The sequence below is a fragment of the Schistocerca piceifrons genome, chromosome 3 (assembly GCF_021461385.2).
Source record: "Schistocerca piceifrons isolate TAMUIC-IGC-003096 chromosome 3, iqSchPice1.1, whole genome shotgun sequence".
NCBI classification, from domain to species: domain Eukaryota; kingdom Metazoa; phylum Arthropoda; class Insecta; order Orthoptera; family Acrididae; genus Schistocerca; species Schistocerca piceifrons.
Genome location: NC_060140.1, coordinates 287,704,669 through 287,722,949, shown reverse-complemented (window position 1 = coordinate 287,722,949; position 18,281 = coordinate 287,704,669). Strand labels below are relative to the sequence as shown.

Below are 18,281 nucleotides of genomic sequence, written 5' to 3'. Positions count from 1 at the left end.
GATCCCTTAACAGGCCTCATTTGAACTCTTCTGTCAGTTAATTTGGAGCTGGAATGGCTGCTTATGTCAGGTGCAGGTCACACATTGGTGTGGTTCTTGTTGATTCTCTCAGTAGGTGGGATTGTATTAGGCATGACCTTCACCTCAACAGGAAGGGGAAGGGTAAATTGGCTGGGGAAATAGCAGGAAAGTTAAAGGGGGGAGGCACTGTCATCAGTGGTAAAATACCAATGGTTATAGGGTTCAGAAAAGACCCTTTTTTAGGGTAGGGAGGACAGAAAGAAAGCAAATTTTAAGAGAGGTTAGAACTGAGACAAACCTTCAGTTTGAGAAAGAAATCAAAAAAACATAATTCCAGCTTATTACATCAGCATAAACAGCTATTGGTTAAGAATTTTCAACAGTCAGCAGATATTTTAACTCTACCCAATTTTAATTCAGTTAATGTGAAATGTCAGCTATCTTTATTGCATCAAAATATTCGAGGACTGAGAAATAAAATTAATGAATTAACTATCTGCATAGATGAATTAGAGTCTTCAAACCCAGCTGACATAATCTGCCTCTCTGAACATCATGTGACCACTGGTATAGAACTTTTAAGTGTTACAGGGTTTTGGTTAGCATCTCGCTTTTGTAGATCAGAAATGGAGAAAGGAGTTGTCACATTCATCAGGAACTGTCATAAATTTAAGAACATAGACATTCATAAATTTTGCCTAGAACAGCATATGGAAGCATGTGAAACAGAAGTAGAATTTCACAAAAAATCCTTCATAATATTAAGTGTATATCGAGCACCTGCAGGTAACTTTAATCGATTTGTAAACCACTGAAAGGATGGGGTTGTCAGGTTCGGTAGATGCTGCTATGGAATACCTCAGACCAGACATTTCAAGTAGCTTCCATAATATGAATTTGACCCTCACTACCCCAACAGAAATAATGTCCATTACAAAATCTTTAAAATCAAAAACATCTAGTGGGTATGATGAAATATCAACAAAGTTAATTAAAGAATGTGATTCTGAGCTAAGTAACATATTAAGCTATCTGTGTAACCAGTCGTTTATCAGTGGAATATTTCCTGAATGGTTGAAATATGTTGAAGTTAAGCCACTGTTTAAGAAGGGAGATAAAGAAATAGCATCAGATTTCCGTCCAATTTCACTGTTGCCAGCATTCTCAAAAATTTTAGAAAAAGTAATGTACAGTCGGCTTTATAACCATCTTATCTCAAGTAACATACTGTCAAAGTCACAGTTTGGATTTCTAAAAGGTTCTGATATTGAGAAGGCTATCTACATTACAGTGAAATTGTGCTTAATTTATTAGACAAAAAATTGCAGGCAACTGGTATATTTTGTGATCTGTCAAAGCCATTTGACTGTGTAAATCACAATATCCTTTTAAGTAAAATAGAATATTATAGTGTAACAGGAAATGCTGTAAAATGGTTCAAATCTTATATCTCTGGCAGGAAACAAAGGGTGTTATTAGGAAAGAGACATGTATCAAGCTATCAGGCATCATCCAACTGGGAACTAATTACATATGGGGTCCCACAAGGTTCCATTTTGGGGCCCTTACTTTTTCTTGTGTATATCAATGACCTTTCATCAGTAACATTACCAGATGCCAAGTTCGTTTTGTTTGCCGATGATACAAACATTGCAATAAATAGCAAATCAAGTGTAGTCTTAGGACGATCAGCCAATAACATATTTGTGGACATTAATCACTGGTTCCTAGCCAGTTCCTTGTCATTAAACTTTGAAAAAACACACTACATGCAGTTCAGAACTTGTAAGGGGTGTCCCACTAGTATATGTCTTACATACGATGACAAGAAGATAGAAGAAGTGGACAGTGTTAAATTCTTGGAATTACAGCTCCAGCATCCGCTGGAGGGCGCTGTGGTCGGCGTAGTTCGTCTGCTCTCGTAGTGCCAACCTACGATCGTGCACCTACGCTGTGGCATCGGAACTATCGATACCACTGTGTCTAACGTTGCTACACCAAATGTTAGTTTGAGATCAGTGGTGTACGTGCGAAGAACTGGGAGATATGCACTTACTTGAGGAGCTACCCCTTAATATCAGGAGGAGGATATGATTTCAGCATGATGGGGCTCCATCACACTTTGCAGTCCAGATAAGCTTAAGTATTATGGTATGAGTGGGACACTTCACAAATGGTTTAATTCATATTTAGGTGGAAGAACGCAAAAGACTGAAATTAATAGTACAGATAGCCTGCAAAAATCAGCAGAGTCCTTTAACTGGTGAGGTGTCAAGAATGATGTCCCACATGGTTCAGCCTTGGGTCCCTTATTTTTCTTAATATATATTAATGACTTGTCACTCTATACTCATGAAGATGCAAAGCTAGTTCTTTTTGCTGATGGTACAAGTATAGTAATCACACCCAAAAAACTAAGTAGTTCTCTGCAAATGAACTCTGACTAAATTTTGAGAAAACACATTATATACAGTTCTGTACAGTAAATGACATAACACCATTGATAAATAAAGACTGTGAACACAAGTCTGTTGATAAGCCACAATATTCCAAATTTATGGGTGTATGCACTGATGAGAAATTCAATTCGAAGAAACACACTAATGATCTGCTGAAACGTTTAGGTTCAGCTACTTATGCTATTAGGGTTATGTTCAATTATGTGTGGAATCTTATGGGACTTAACTGCTAAGGTCATCAGTCCCTAAGCTTACATACTACTTAACCTAAATCATGCTAAGGACAAACACACACACCCATGCCCGAGGGAGGACTCGAACCTCTGCCGGGACCAGCTGCACAGTCCATGGGTTATTGCAAATTTCGATGATAAACATATCAGTAAATTAGCCTGCTATGCCTATTCTCAATCACTGCTTTCATATGACATCATTTTTGAGGTAATTAATCATTAAGAGAAAAAATATTCATTCCACATGTTGTGACGTAACAAGACTGTTACGCCACACTGAAGTAGCCGAAAGAAAGGCACGCGTACACACACGCCGACGGGCGTGAATTCTGGAACAGGATAACTATTGAATGGTAGCAAGAAAAGTACGTAGCTGCTTTATACTTAACTTTATTAGTTGATGACTACAGCGTTCTTCTTGAGACATTTATACTATAATTCTCAAACTATGTAAGGCTAATGGCGCCTTGCTAGGTCGTAGCCATGGACTTAGCAGAAGGCTATTCTAACTGTCTCTCGGCAAATGAGAGGAAGGCTTCGGCCGTATTGTCGCTAGCAATGTCGTCGTACAACTGGGGCGAGTGCTTGTTCGTATCTCGAGACCTGCCTTGTGGTGGCGCTAGGTCTGCGATCACACAGTGGCGACACGCGGGTCCGACATGTACTAAATGGACCGCGGCCGATTTAAGCTACCACCTAGCAAGTGTGGTGTCTGGCGGTGACACCACACCACAAATGCGTGTAATCAGAATAATAGTTGGAGTTGTTTAACGAACTTGGGATAGTCATAATACCTTCTCAATACATACAGTCTCTTATGAAATTTGTTATTAATAACCCACCCCAATTCAAAAATAACAGCAAAGTGCATAACTACAACACTAAAAGAAAGGATGGTATTCGCTATTCTGAGTTAAATCTGACTTTGGCACAAAAAGGGATGAATTATGCAGCCACAAAAATCTTTAGTCATCTACCAAATAGCTTTAAAAGTCTGACAGATAGCCAACCAGCATTTAAAGACAAATTTAAAAACTTGCAGCAGCATGGACTATCAGCTCGGAGACCATGGCTATGGTTACCCTTGACGCTGCATCACAGACAGGAGCACCTGCCATAGTGTACTCAAAGACGAACCTGGGTGCACGAATGGCAAAACGTCATTTTTTCGGATGAATCCAGGTTCTGTTTACAGCATCGTGATGGGCGCATCCGTGTTTGGCGATATCGCAGTGAACGCACATCGGAAGCGTGTATTCGCCATCGCCATACTGACGTATCACCCAGCGTGATGGTATGGGGTGCCATTGGTTACACGTCTCGGTCACCTCTTGAACAGTGGACGTTACATTTCAGATGTGTTACGACCCGTGGCTCTGCCCTTCATTCGATCCCTGCGAAACCCTACATTTCAGCAGGATGATGCACGACCGCATGTTGCAGGTCCTGTACAGGCCTTTCTGGATACAGAAAATGTTCGTCTGCTGCCCTGGCCAGTACATTCTCCAGATCTCTCACCCATTGAAAACGTCTGGTCAATGGTGGCCGAGCAACTGGCTCGTCACAATACGCCAGTCACTACTCTTGATGAACTGTGGTATCGTGTTGAAGCTGCATGGGCAGCTTTACCTGTACACGCCATCCAAGCTCTGTTTGACTCAATTCCCAGGCGTATCAAGGTGGTTGTTCTGGGTACTGATTTCTCAGGATCTATGCACCCAAATCGCGTGAAAATGTAATCACATGTCAGTTCTAGTATAATATATTTGTCCAATGAATACCCGTTTATCATCTGTATTTCTTCTTGGTGTAGCAATTTTAATGGCCAGTAGTGTATATACAGTTAGAGAACATTCCAGAACAATGATTCTTGATATTTGTGGACACTTCTAGAATGTCCTCGAACCGAGTATAATAATTAAAGTTTTACAATCTAGGTGACTTTTGAACTCGCGACCCTCCATGCAAAGGCCTAGTATCATAACCTCTACACCACAGTGACTGTGCTATTGAGCTTGTTCTGCGACATTGCTGTAGCAGCCAGGGAAGATCTGTACATTGGCCTGCAGGATCCCTAGACCTCATCCATTGTACTTCTTTCTGTGGAACTACATGAAATCCAAGGTGTATTCTACCCCTGTTGACTCTGAGGCGAAGTTTATTGCAAAGAATTCTTGCACCGACCACACAAATACCGAACACACCACGCATTTTCCAGTACGGGACTCCCTGCTACGACGACACCTGCTCTGTGCAGAGGCTAATGGTGCTCATTTTGAACATTTCTTGTAATGTAATAGTGATCAGAACAACAAATCAATGAAAAACATTTAACACCGTTTTATTCTCAGTCACATACAATAACCTCCTGCATACTCAATACTCAAACTATATGCGTTTCCGACACATCTTTGCTTTACAAAATATCTCCATCATCATCCCTGCTAGTTTGGGCACTGAGTTTTTGAACACTGCATATATAAATTGTATTATAGTATTGTCTAGTATGAAAAACAGCCCACAGTTGCACTAAATTATGTTTATTTTAAAACTTGTTCATGGTTTCTGCTATAATAATATAGCCATCTTCAGAAGTTACACTAATAAATGAAAAATGTCTTAGCCCAGCTGCTGCGTCAAGACCAATAAAATAACTATAACAGACATAAGCCTGTTCTGAACATAAGTAAAATTTGGGTGCCATATGTAATTTTACTTATGTTCTAAACAGGCTTACGTCTGTTGAAGTTATTTTATTAGTCTTGACGCAGCTGCTGGGCTAAGACATTTTTCATTTATTAGTGTGACTTCTGAAGAAGGCTATATTATTATAGCAGAAACCATGGTCAAGGTTTAAAATAAACATAATTTATTGCAACTTTGGGCTGATTTCATTCACGACAGTTTGTAACGGTTGCTGTTGTCGCTGCCATGATGAAAATAATGTATTATAGTACTATTAAACCACATGTATCTATGAACTGCAATTTAATGCTGTAAAGTTCTTGCAGGAAACAATAATAATAAAAAAAGACATACTTAATGATATGACACCCTCATTTCCCAAACTGGCGTTTGCTACGTGATTGCACTTGTTTTAATGAGGCTACAGCACTGCGTTGTGCACTGATTGCAGGTTCTACCGGCAGTTCTTCCTGTTCTGCTTCTACTTCATGTTCTCGCTGGTGTGCTTCACACTGCGGCCGGGCCCGCCCCCCACCAGCCTCAAGGCGACGGCGAGTCCTGCCATCAACGCCACCATCCCCACCAACGCCACTATCGCCACCAACGCCACCACCACGCTGTCGCCAGCCAACGGGACGACTGCCACCCTCGCCTTTCTCGCCTCCAACGGATCACTCCACACGCTTAATCAGTCTCTCGTCAAGAGCGAGAAGAGATTCCAGCGTCTACCACCAAAGGCAGCTGGAATTGTTCGTGCAAATCGAATCAGTAAAGTTTCTCCTATGGCAAGTGTGGTTCCAAACACAACAGACCCAAGTCCGCTCCACAGACTGAATGCTTCTCGCAGTCGCCAACATCGCGGGAACAACTACGGCGCAAGTGCAGTAACAATAGTTTCGCACAATGTCTCGAAAAGAGAAATTATTGAAGGCGATCTGAATCACACAAGGATGGAGGAGGGTGCCACATTCGCTACAGTGACGCCAGTCACACCCACCACAACACCACAAACAACGGTCAGTGTTATGTTATTTTTTGTTATTATTATTATTATGTGCGATTAGACCCTGTTGGATCACTCAGCTTCTTGATTCTTTTTCCTTTTTTTCCACATTGCTCTCATTTTTTTCTGCATGGGCTCTCTTCCTTTCTTCTGTCCATGTGAAACTTCGACTTTGTAGGTAAAGAATGACAGTGCTGGAAAAACTCTTACGTTATTTGATTTTCAAACAGCTGAGCAAAACTGAACGTACTCAGACAGTTCTCTCTTTACTTATTCTGATCATCACTAAACTGACACACAATATTTTTAGCGCGACGCAATCTTTCAATAATCGCTACAAAAAAAATAGCCCTGACTAACAATAACCTATACCCTTCATGAATCACTTACCTCACAAAAATCTTCGTTACTCGAACTACTGCAATACAGCGGGCGCCAACACTGCCAGCTAAATAAAATATTCTAACTACTGAAGTCACTAACTACAGATAGGCATAGTTAGCAAATGAAAGATTTTGATAGAGAACAAACAATGTATTTACCTTAATAGTGTTCAGAAGTCATATATATCAGTTCATGTCATCCAGTCTTACAAATTTCCTTTTTCTTACGGATACAGATCGTCCGCTCATAGTAACCTCTCAAAACTCGGGCATCTCTCTCCGCTCATCCACCACCGCTGGCGGTTCACCTCCAACTGCCCAAATCCACGCGCTGTTCACATTCAACTGCCTAAGACTACGCAAGCGAAAATTCCAACAGTGAGTCCAACCAGCCACAGAATGCACACAGCGCAGTCGGCGATTTTCATACAGAGCACTATGTGGTGTTGCCAACATAAAAACCTAAACAGCCAACTTACACATTTTATTCCTGATATCTTCGGAGCTTCGCTCTCTGACTTAACTTCCCATCTGTCAACTTTCTGCTTAAATACCTATCTTTCCAAAATATCTGAATAATGTATCTGAGCTTTTTGTAGGTCATTCTTGACCTCTTCTATCCAGGGTTTAGTTTTAAGTCCTTCTATGTATCTAGGAATTTTGTGCGTATGTCTTGCTTTCGGAGGCCTAGAGACGAGCCCATAAAATTTTAATCGCCTTTTTCTAATGTCTGCTGCAAGCTTTGACAGTTTCTCAATTGAAACTTTCTGGCAGATTAAAACTGTGTGCCCGACCGAGACTCGAACTCGGGACCTTTGCCTTTCGCGGGCAAGTGCTGTACCATCTGAGCTACCGAAGCACGACTCAGGCTCCGTCCTCACAGCTTTACTTCTGCCAGTATCTCGTCTCCTACCTTCCAAACTTTACAGAAGCTCTCCTGCGAACCATGCAGAACTAGCACTCCTGAAAGAACGGATACTGCGAAGACATGGCTTAGCCACAGCCTGGGGGATGTTACCAGAATGAGATTTTCACTCTGCAGCGGAGTGTGCGCTGATATGAAACTTAATCTGCCAGGAAGTTTCATATCAGCGCACACTCCGCTGCAGACAATCTCATTCTGGAAACATCCCCCAGGCTGTGGCTAAGCCATCTCTCCGCAGTATCCTTTCTTTCAGGAGTTCTAGTTCTGCATGGTTCGCAGGAGAGCTTCTGTAAAGTTTGGAAGGTAGGAGACGAGATACTGGCAGAAGTAGAGCTGTGAGGACGGACCCTGAGTCGTGCATCGGTAGCTCAGATGGATGCCGGCACGGTAGCTCAGCGTGTTCGGTCAGAGGGCTAGCTGTCCTCTGTAATAAAAAAACTGAGTTCATGGATCAACAACGAACTGAAACGGGTGTCTTTCGACGTCCGCCCAGAGCAGATACAATGAACGAAAAAAAAAAAAAGATGGTAGAGCACTTGCCGCGGAAGGCAAAGGTCCCGAGTTCGAGTCTCGGTCGGGCACACAGTTTTAATCTGCCAGGAAGTTTTATATCAGCGCACACTCCGCTGCAGAGTGAAAATCTCATTCTGGAATTTCTCAGTTGTTTGACGAGATTGTAGTCTATAGCCCTCTTCTGTTTTCTCTGGCCCTAGTATCTTTCTGATGATTTTACTTGCTTCCTTTAATAAGTTTTCTAGGTCATCTTTAATGTGTACTGTCAGGGTTTCACTGGAATACAGGACTTCAGGTTTTAATACTGCATGATGTCTAATTTTAGTGTTTTTGGACAGTCATTTTTTATTGTACACCTTGTAGGTTCTATTGTGCCATTTTCTCTCGCCCTGTAGATTCAAGGACTTCACCTAAGTGTTTAAAGTATGGGACTCTACTGATATTACAGTATTTTGTAGTCAAGTTTTGGATGTCTGTTTTTGTGGTGATGAACTCAGACTTTAGGAGAGATATTTGCAGACCAACTTTCTCTGCACGTTCTTTAAGGGTTTCAACCTGTTCGATGCTGTTATCCCATAATCCGCTAGTAAGGCTAAGTCGTCAGCGAAAGCTAAACATAAAATTCTTCTGTCACCCTTGACCCGCCCCATCTGCACAGGTTTCCAGTTCCTTTTCCCATTCGCGGATGACCTTGTCCAGCACAAGGTTGAATAGGAGAGTAGACAGACCATCACCTTGCCGGAGCCAATTTTGATCAGGAAGGTCTCGGATATTTCACCACGAATTTCACCTTAGAGGTGAGATTCTTTGATGACGTTAAGGGTTTTTGTATCCAACCCTTGTTCTTCAAGGATATCAAAAAGTGCTTGTCGGTCAACTGAGTCGCATGCCTTTTTAAAGTCAACAAACGTGCAAATTATTGGGCTGTTTCTGACCGGTTTGTAATTTAGCACGGTCTTTAGATTGAAAATTTGTTCTGTGCAGGATCTACTGGGGCGAAATCCACCTTGGTATTCATCAATTTTGTTTTCCAGTTTCTCTTGTGCTCTTTGAAGAAGACAGGCTGATAGAACTTTGTATGCGACCGGAAGTAGGGATATGCCTCGATAATTATTTTCATCAGATTTGTCCCCTTTTTGTGTAATGGATGAATAAGCGCACATTTCCATTCCTGGGGTAATTTTTCTGTCTCCCAAATACCTGCAATGATTTGGATTAACTCTCTGACAGTATTTGGTCCTAGAGATTTCAGTAGCTCAGCAATAATCCCATCTTCACTAGATGTTCTATTGTTTTTTAATTTAACAGAGTGTTTGTGAATTTCTTCTTGTGTCGGTGGGGGTTATTCAAGGTGCGTGTGAGTAGGTCTTTCTTTAGGGAATCTCGAAGGTGATTTCGGGAAATTAAGGAGTGTTGAAAAATAATGTGCTAGTTCCTTACAGTTTCCCTGGTTAGTCAGTGCAAGTTTTCTGGCAGATTTCTTGAAACATAAATTTTGTGCGCTGTATTCGCGAATTTTTTTACAAAGGTTCTCTAAAAATCATGTGTATTGTAGGTGGGGAAGTTTTCTTCGATTAAGTTCAGTTGGTTTTTCAGGTATTTCTTTTGGTCTGTCTAATGATTTTCGCCACTTGTTTCCTAGTTTCTTAAAAATATTGAAGATTTTCCGGTGTTTTCTTCCTGTTGTCGTTAAAAAAGGCTTTTTTCACTTTTCTGAAGCTTTGTCACACATTGTGCCCCACCATGGATATTTTGTGTTTTTCTTCAGGGGGACTAAATCTTTAGCCTTCTGGATTATTTTACTGTTAAATTTTTCCCAAGTATCAGCCTGGGGTTTTTCCAGTTCTTCTCCAAGCTAAGTTTCTTTGATTATTCTGGTGTCAAATTTCTGGTAGTGCACTTTCTTGCGGTGGACTCTCTTTCCAGCAAATTTCATTTTTGTCTGTGTTAGATAGTGGTCTGAATCTATGTTTTTACCACTACGGACTTGAATGCCATGAACTTCCTTCTGTAGAGGATGCGAGATCGCAACATGATCAATCTGATATTCACCGAGCTCTTTTATTAGGGCTCTCCAGGTCTTTTGTTTTCGGGGATCCTGCCTCAGTGGTGTTGACATGATTTTAAGGTTGTTTTGTTGGCATAGTTCGATAAGCCTTTTTCCGTTTTTATTGGTAAATTTATGGGCGGGATATTTTCCTAAAGTTTTCCAGTATTGTTTTATTTGCCTATCTGAGCATTGAAATCACCCAATAAGTTTCTGATGTCTTGCTTTGTAATTTTAGCTATTACTTTCTCAAGATCGGTCCAGAATTTCTCCACAGTCTGTGGATCCTTTCTGTTAGCAATGTTGATGGGGACATGAACATTAATGAAGGTATATTTCTTGTTAGCGCACTGCATGTGCATTGTCATATGGCGGTTTCTTATGGGGCACACATCTCTTATGGAGTCTGTTATATTTTTATATACGACAAAAGCCATTCCTAGAAGCGGAGCACCTTCAGCAATACGGTTTTCCGTTGTAAAGATGCGATAATTTCCATAATCTACTGTGGCTTCATCTGTGAATCGTGTTTCTCGAAGGACTAAAATCTGAATTTTTTGTCAGTCTAGCTCCTGTACTAGATTGTGTAATTTTCCCGGTTGAATTAGAGTGTTGATATTAAATGTGCCCATATAAGTAATAGTTTTGGGTGGAAGTCTGCCAGAGAACTCCGACTTTCTCTGTGTTCATGACTGCCCATGTCCCCTAGATTACAAAGACCCGGTTGCCGCCTGTTGGCGGCGGCTTGAGTACCACCTGGGGTAACATTGTTATTAATTTCACGAATCATAATGGCTTATAATTGTTTGTTCAATGTTTCCACTGGGTTATTAGAACCAGGGATTGTTAGATCCTGGAGCAATTTTTGCAGTCGACCCTAACATGGGGAACAGACACTGACCAGAAAGCCGCCCATTATGGGTTCTGACGCGTCTAGGTTTTCTATCGTTAGCTTTTAGATTAACCCTAAAAGCAGGGCCGCCTCTTCCGACAGATCTGCCGAACTGATGATCTACATCTCCGTCTTCAATGCCGTTGAGGTCTGGCAAGGGACCTCACAAGATACCACACCCGGGCCAGGTGAACCAAGGTTTCTTTTTACGAGGTGTGACTCCTCCCTCTCCTCCTTTTCAACTGTGCTTGGGATCGGCTATGGCGTAATTTATCTTATTTATATCTTAATGTGCTTATACGGGGTGTCTCATTTATCTTGCTCACCCAAAATAACTTTTTTTCTGAAAGTTAAGTGAAAAATTGCTTCACCCAATGTCTCTTAACATCATTGGCTAGTTCTTGCTGAGGTTATACGTTTTACGTATCCCCACAGATGTAGGAGATAGCGGTGGATGTTAATTTTTTTAAATGGAGCCATGTAAATTTTATTCAATAATACACCTACCCTCCCAAAGAGCTATTCAAAAATGTATCATACTGTACCATTTTTTTTTCAATATAACGTAGATGTGGGAACGATAACGAGAACACAGGTTTAAAAAAAACCGAGCTGTTTACAGCCTTGATGTATACATTGTGTACCCAGTGTAGTGCTGTAGTAGAGATGTGGGTTTTGTTTATGATTTCCGACTCATTTAAACACAGGCATTCGTCTCCCTCACCCCCCCCCCCCCCCCACACCCTCACACACCTCATTTGTTGTTGCTTTAGCGCAAAGTACACTGCATACCAGTGTAGTCGTGCTTAAGAGTAAGTTAGTTAACTGCATGGCGGTAGTACACGTTGTGAATACAATTTTTGTTGAGTAAAGGTGTACGATGTACGTGAAATAATTTAGTAGCTTGCAATTTTATGTTCAGTACTATTAGATAACATTATGATTATTATGTTATTATGCCCATCTTGTAGTCTACTGTGCATACCCGTCCTGTAATTTGCTGCAGATGGACCAAACTCTGTACAGGCACAACTACTGTACGATTCCCTGACAAGCCATCGCCTTCGTTGGACGTTTAGGTGTCTCATTTTTGGTCTGCGTGAAACGGGAAGTTTAAATGCAAGACCTAGAAATCGTCGTAGAACAGACAAAGCTTCTGAGGATGCTGTGCTCGCCTCCGTAGCCGTGAATCATCAAGTCAGCACACAACGAGTTGAACATGAAGTTAACGTCTCAAGAACAAGTGCACATTGAATTCTGCAACGTCATACATTCCATCCTTATCGTGTTCGTTTACACAAGAACTTGATGGAAATGACTTGAACAATAGAGTTCAGTTTTGTCAGTGGGCTCACCGACGACTTCTGACTACTCCTAATTTCTTCTCAGATATTCTTTTTACTGACGATTGACCACGCTCCAACGAAGGAATTGTCAATATGAGAAATATGCATTATTGGCCCTTGAACAATCCACAGTGGCTCGGACAGGTAGAGCATCAACGTCTATGGAACATTAATGTTTGGTGCGGAATTACTGGAGATACTATTATCGGGCTTTTCTTTGCAAACGGCAACCAAAATGGCAGACAATATGCCCAATTTTTAAGACAAACTCTTCCTTTTCTCTTGGGCGCCGTACTTCTGAATCAGATGATGGTCAAGAAGTATCAGCATGATGGATGCGGCCGGCTGGGGTGGCCGAGCGGTTCTAGGCGCTACAGTCTGGAACTGCGAGACCGCTACGGTCGCAGGTTCGAATCCTGTCTCGAGAATGGATGTGCGTGATGTCCTTAGGTTAGTTAGGTTTAAGTAGTTCTACGTTCTAGGGGACTGATGACCACTGCAGTTAAGTCCCATAGTGCTCAGAGCCATTTGAACCATGATGGATGGCCTGCACATAACGCCGTACGAGCACGACGGATTCTGGACCGTAAATACCCTGGTATGTGGATTGGACATTGTGGGCCAGTTAGTTGGCCTGCCCGATCTCCGGATCTTACACCGCTGAATTTTTTTCTGTGGGGAGCAGTCGAGGATGCTGTCAACTGAAATGTTCCAACAACACCAGAGGACATGCAGCAACGCGATATTAATGATTGTACAGCCATCACAGAGGAAGTAGTAGCACGATGTGGGCGCCCTTCATCCACAGAGTGAACCTGTGTATGAATGCCACTAGTCGTCATTTTGAGCATGTGGTGTAAACTGTTTTTCATGTAGTATCGCAGTAAAACTTACTGCAAAGGGCCATGTCACTTCTGCATTGTCATAAGTACTGCAATACGATACTGTACAATAACAAGATCAAATTACTGTACAGCGCCATAATACTGTATTACATTCCGTGTTTATCGGTAATCTGTAAAATATTCAAAAGCACTTTGAAGAGGTAAAATTATTTAGATAATGAAATGCTTTGAAGTGATATTTATATTAGGAAAGTCATGTATTATTTATCACTTCCTTAGGTACTAGTTTCGTGGATAAACTGGTACAGTGTGATACATTTTTTAATAACTCTTGGAGAGAATGGGTGTATTCTATATAACATAAGCAAGAATTATCCAGTGATGTTAAAAAACATTGGTTGAAGCAATTTTTCGTTAAACGCACCAGAAAAAAGCTATTTTGGGTGATCACGATAAATGGGACACCCTGTAGAGTTTACTCTGTGAATCCCTATGACGGGTGAAACCGAACTCCACCTACATTTTCCTAGTATTTTGGTGTAACTGATCCGTGTTCTCCAGTGGCCACAAGAGTAATAACATGACTATGATTCATTTGGTCAGTTATCAGAGTTACCCTTTTTCTGCGAAAATGCTTTCACTGCAGCGAAAATGACTGTAAAATGCAGTCTCAAAACCGCAAAAGACAAAACGCTGATCCCAGGTACCAAAATACTCAGACTACATCCCTGAACAAATTCAGAAATGTTGTCATAGGAGTTCGCTTTCGCACTTTTTCGTGCATGGAAGACGCTATTTTTCAATTTGTCACATGTTGGAGCCTATACCCATAACGTTCACGGGCTATTGTCTTGTCTTCAGTAATAATTATCCCATACTGACTTCAGTGAGTGTTTTCATAGATATCATTTACTTGTATCAATTATGGTGTCAGCCCAAATTAGTTTTGTCCTATTCAAAACTAGCATCTTTTTCAGTACAGCTGTCATCATAGACGAGATCGCCCAGATACTGTTGCATGTAGCCACTTCGAACTAATATGATGTGTGTTGGGGCAGTCGTTTGAGAAGTCGGGCCACAGACGCTGTGGGAGTCAATAGAGTCTGTCCGCCCCGATAGCTGAATGGCGCCGGCACGGTAACTCAGCGTGTTCGGTCAGAGAGCTGACGAGCCTCTGTAATAAAAAAAAACTGACTGGAAGGATCAACAAACGAACTTTAACGGATGTCTTGTGTCGTCCGCAACGACCAAACCCAACTATAAAAAAAAAAGTTTGCGTGACGGACTGCCGTCCTAAGCGGCCCGGGTTCGATTCTCGGCTGGTTCAGGGATTTTCTCCGCTCAGGGACTGGGTGTTGTGTTGTCTTCATCATTATTTCATCCCGATCCGGGGCGAATGTAATAAGACCTGCACCAAGGTGGCCAGACCTGCCACCCGGCCAATGACGTCAAACGCTCATTTCCATTTTTCCAATAGAGTCTAAGAGCCTTCTGGAGTCATGCCCTGGGCTAACCCCGTAGCACTTAGTCTTACAGCTGCCAATGGACTACTCTCTCTCTCTCTCTCTCTCTCTCTCTCTCTCTCTCTCTCTCTCTCTCTCTCTTATGATAGTAAAACGCATACGCAGAAATCGCAGTTGTGTAGTACATGTAACCGTCCGTTTACGAAACAGTATCTTCCTGAGCCTATGTTCGACCTATTCCTGAACTATGTGCATCTAGTGGTTTATCCTGAATGTGTAATGCAGATTTGGCCTGATGAGTGGGACGCGTACTAGTCCACGCACGCTGACTGCAAATGTTTGCGTCTGATGAACCGGCCTGATGTGCTGCCATTCACGAACAGTACTCAGAATGGCTCTAAGCACTATGGGACTATCTGAGGTCATCAGTCCCCTAGACTTAGAACTACAAGAGAAGTATCGGTGCCATCCAGAAGTCGTTTTAGCAGGTACAGCGCAGCGGCAGATGTGCAGATATCTTTGTCCAGGGGCAATTCTCAACCAGTGTAGGAATGTTTATCATATTGTGGCGACTCCCTTTATTAAAAATGATGCTTCAACTTAATTTTCATTCAGTCCCGATCGTTAAGTTCAGTAAAAAATAAATTATTATAGTTTGATGAGCGCTCAGAAAGCTGCTGAAGTTCCGGCTCCTATCGAGATCTACGAAGATTAGGATCTACATGACAGCAATTCGACCTGTAGTCCCTTACGGGGCAGAGACCTGGACTATAACAGAAAAGATAGAGAGAAAACTGACATTTGAAAATACTGCTCTGAAACAGTTTTGGACCAGTGAAGGATGGAGACGACTGGAAGAAAATGGAAAACCCGCGAACTGCGGGAATTGTACAGATCGCTGGACTTTGTGGCTGTGATTAGAAGCAGAGACTGAGGTGATATGGGCATGTAACGCGGCGAGAAGGCCAGATCACAAGGCAGGTGGTGGAAGAAGACATCGGAGGTAACAGACCGAGAGGATGACCATGGGTGATGCAGTGACGGGATCAGAGAGGACATGAGTACGACGGGACTAGTTGAGGAGGAATACATGGACCAGGGGAAATGGAAGACGATGACTAGTGAGGCCAAAGATAGATTGCCGTTTGTGTGCCCAACCTAGTAAGTAAGTATTGTCTCAGGTGAACCACCGCAGTAGCGGTCCTAAAATCATGTCCTCTGGAAAATTCAAGATACCAGTACAAGAATCACAACTGCGGCTCCAGACGTAGCATCTGATTGCAATAACAAATGTCGTGCCGCTACAGGTGACTCTCACAGGACAGCTGAATATAAAATGATAGGTGAAAGAGTAAAAGTCTCCCTCACCTTCATGCAGCGATTAAAAAATAAATGAATAAATTAACTGCGCACAGTGCAGAATTACTTGGAATAAAATGAGAATACTTCCATATCATTTCACTGCGTAAAATAAATCGTTGATCACTGAGCTAAAAATCTCCATATATTCTTCAAATAACGTTACAGACATTGCGCCTCGTGAAAATAACTGCCTAGAGGTCTTTGAAAAATATGAATGTTAACTGCAACAGCCCTCGTACAATCACACACTAAAGGGAAAAAAAATCTCAACGCAAAGGAGTTGTGGAACATGAACGAAAGCTGGTAGGCGTGTTTCTGCATCTGAATGATGATGTCTATTCAAATTTCGCTCCAGTCATATGGAAATGGAAATCCCGTGTGGCTGGAGCCTCCCGTCGGGTAGACCGTTCGCCTGGTGCAAGTCTTTCGAGTTGACGCCACTTCGGCGACTTGCCTGTGGATGGGAACGAAATGATGATAAGAACAACACAATACCCAGTCCCTGAGCGGAGAAAATCTCCGATCCAGCCGGGAATCAAACCCAAGCCGTTAGGTATGACATTCCGTCGCACTGACCACTCAGCTACCAGGGGCGGACTCCAGAGACATGAAAGTGGCGCTGTTGCAAATCGGTTACTTCAAAGACACCTCGAAGTCAGAAGCCTTGCAGCTTAAATTTTCTGATGAAAGCTGGTTCTGCCTCGGTGCCAGTGATGGCCGCGTGTTAGTTAGGAGTAGGCCAGCTGAGGGCCTGCAGCCAGGTTGTCTGCGTGCTACACACACTTGGAGTTATGGTCTGTGATAGCAGGAGCACTCTCGTGGTTATTCCACGCACACTGACTGCAAATGTTTACGTCTGATGATTTGGCCTGTTGTGCTGCCATTCTCGAACAGCACTCCTGGGGGTGTTTTCCAACAGGATAACGCTCGTCCACATAGCCCTGTTGTAACCCAACATGTTCTGCAGAGTGTCGACATGTTGCCTTGGCCTGCTCGGTCACCAGCTCTGTCTCCAATCGAGCACATGTGGGACATCATCGGACGACAACTCCAGCGTCATCAACAACCAGCATTAACCGTCCCTGTACTGACCGACCAAGTGCAACAGGTACAGAACTCCATCCCGCAAACTGACATCTGGCACCTCTAAAACACAATGCATCCACGTTCGCATGCTTGCATTCAACATTCTGGCGGTTACACTGGTTATTAATGCACCGTCATTTCACATTTGCAATGGATTATCTCGTCCTTATTAACCTGTGTTCTTGCAAAGTTGATCGCTTAAATATGTTACCTAGACCAATGTATTCCCAACATTTCATTAGTCTACATTAATCATTCTTGGTGTTGCGATTTTTCTTTCCGTCACTGTATATCTATCATTCCAGAATCTACACACATCAAAAAAAAGTTTTGCATCAGTCCACTTCCCAGAAATCGTGAAGATAGTCGTTGACTGTGGATATTGTATCACAGACACAGTCCTTTTGACTGTTCAGAGATGTCACTAAACCCGCTCAAAGATGTAAACAACCATGCATGAGCAGCACCTATTAGACGCAGGGGGTCCGACAGCCGATCAGTTCCAGGAAGGAAGTACACGGCTCGTGTTGTCTCTAGTTAACCATGCCTAGACGGTCAATACCACGGCTCGATCGCGTCCGCAATGTCACTTCGTGCTAGGAAGGGCTCTCAACAAGGGAAGTGTCCAGGCATCTCGGAGTCCAAAGCGATGTTGTTCGGACATGGAGAAGATACACAGAGACAGGGACTGTCGATGACGTGCCTCGCTCAGGCTGCCCAAGGGCTACTACTGCAGTGGATGACCGCTACCTACGGATTATGTCTCGGGGGAACCCTGACTGCAACACCACCATGTTGAATAATGCTTTTCGTGCAGCCACAGGACATCGTGTTACGACTCAAGTTGTGAGCAATAGGCTGCACGATGTGGAACTTCACTCCCGACGTCCACGGCGAGCTCCATCTTTGCAACCACGACACCATGCAGCGCGGTACAGAAGGGCTCAAAAACATGCCGACTGGATCCCTCAGGATTGGCATTACCGATGAGTGTCATGTGCCTTCAACCGGACAATGT

The 18,281-nt window shown here is 42.6% G+C and overlaps 1 protein-coding gene across 1 annotated transcript in view; it reads left to right on the top strand.

The window, feature by feature from the left end:
• The window catches only part of LOC124789940 (transient receptor potential cation channel subfamily V member 1), a 115,525-nt gene that overhangs the window by 61,703 nt on the left and 35,541 nt on the right, over window positions 1-18,281 (top strand). Inside the window, 3 exon segments of the mRNA XM_047257469.1 lie at window positions 5,850-6,003; window positions 15,915-15,962; window positions 16,768-16,790. Of these exon segments, the coding sequence (XP_047113425.1) occupies window positions 5,850-6,003; window positions 15,915-15,962; window positions 16,768-16,790 (225 nt within the window).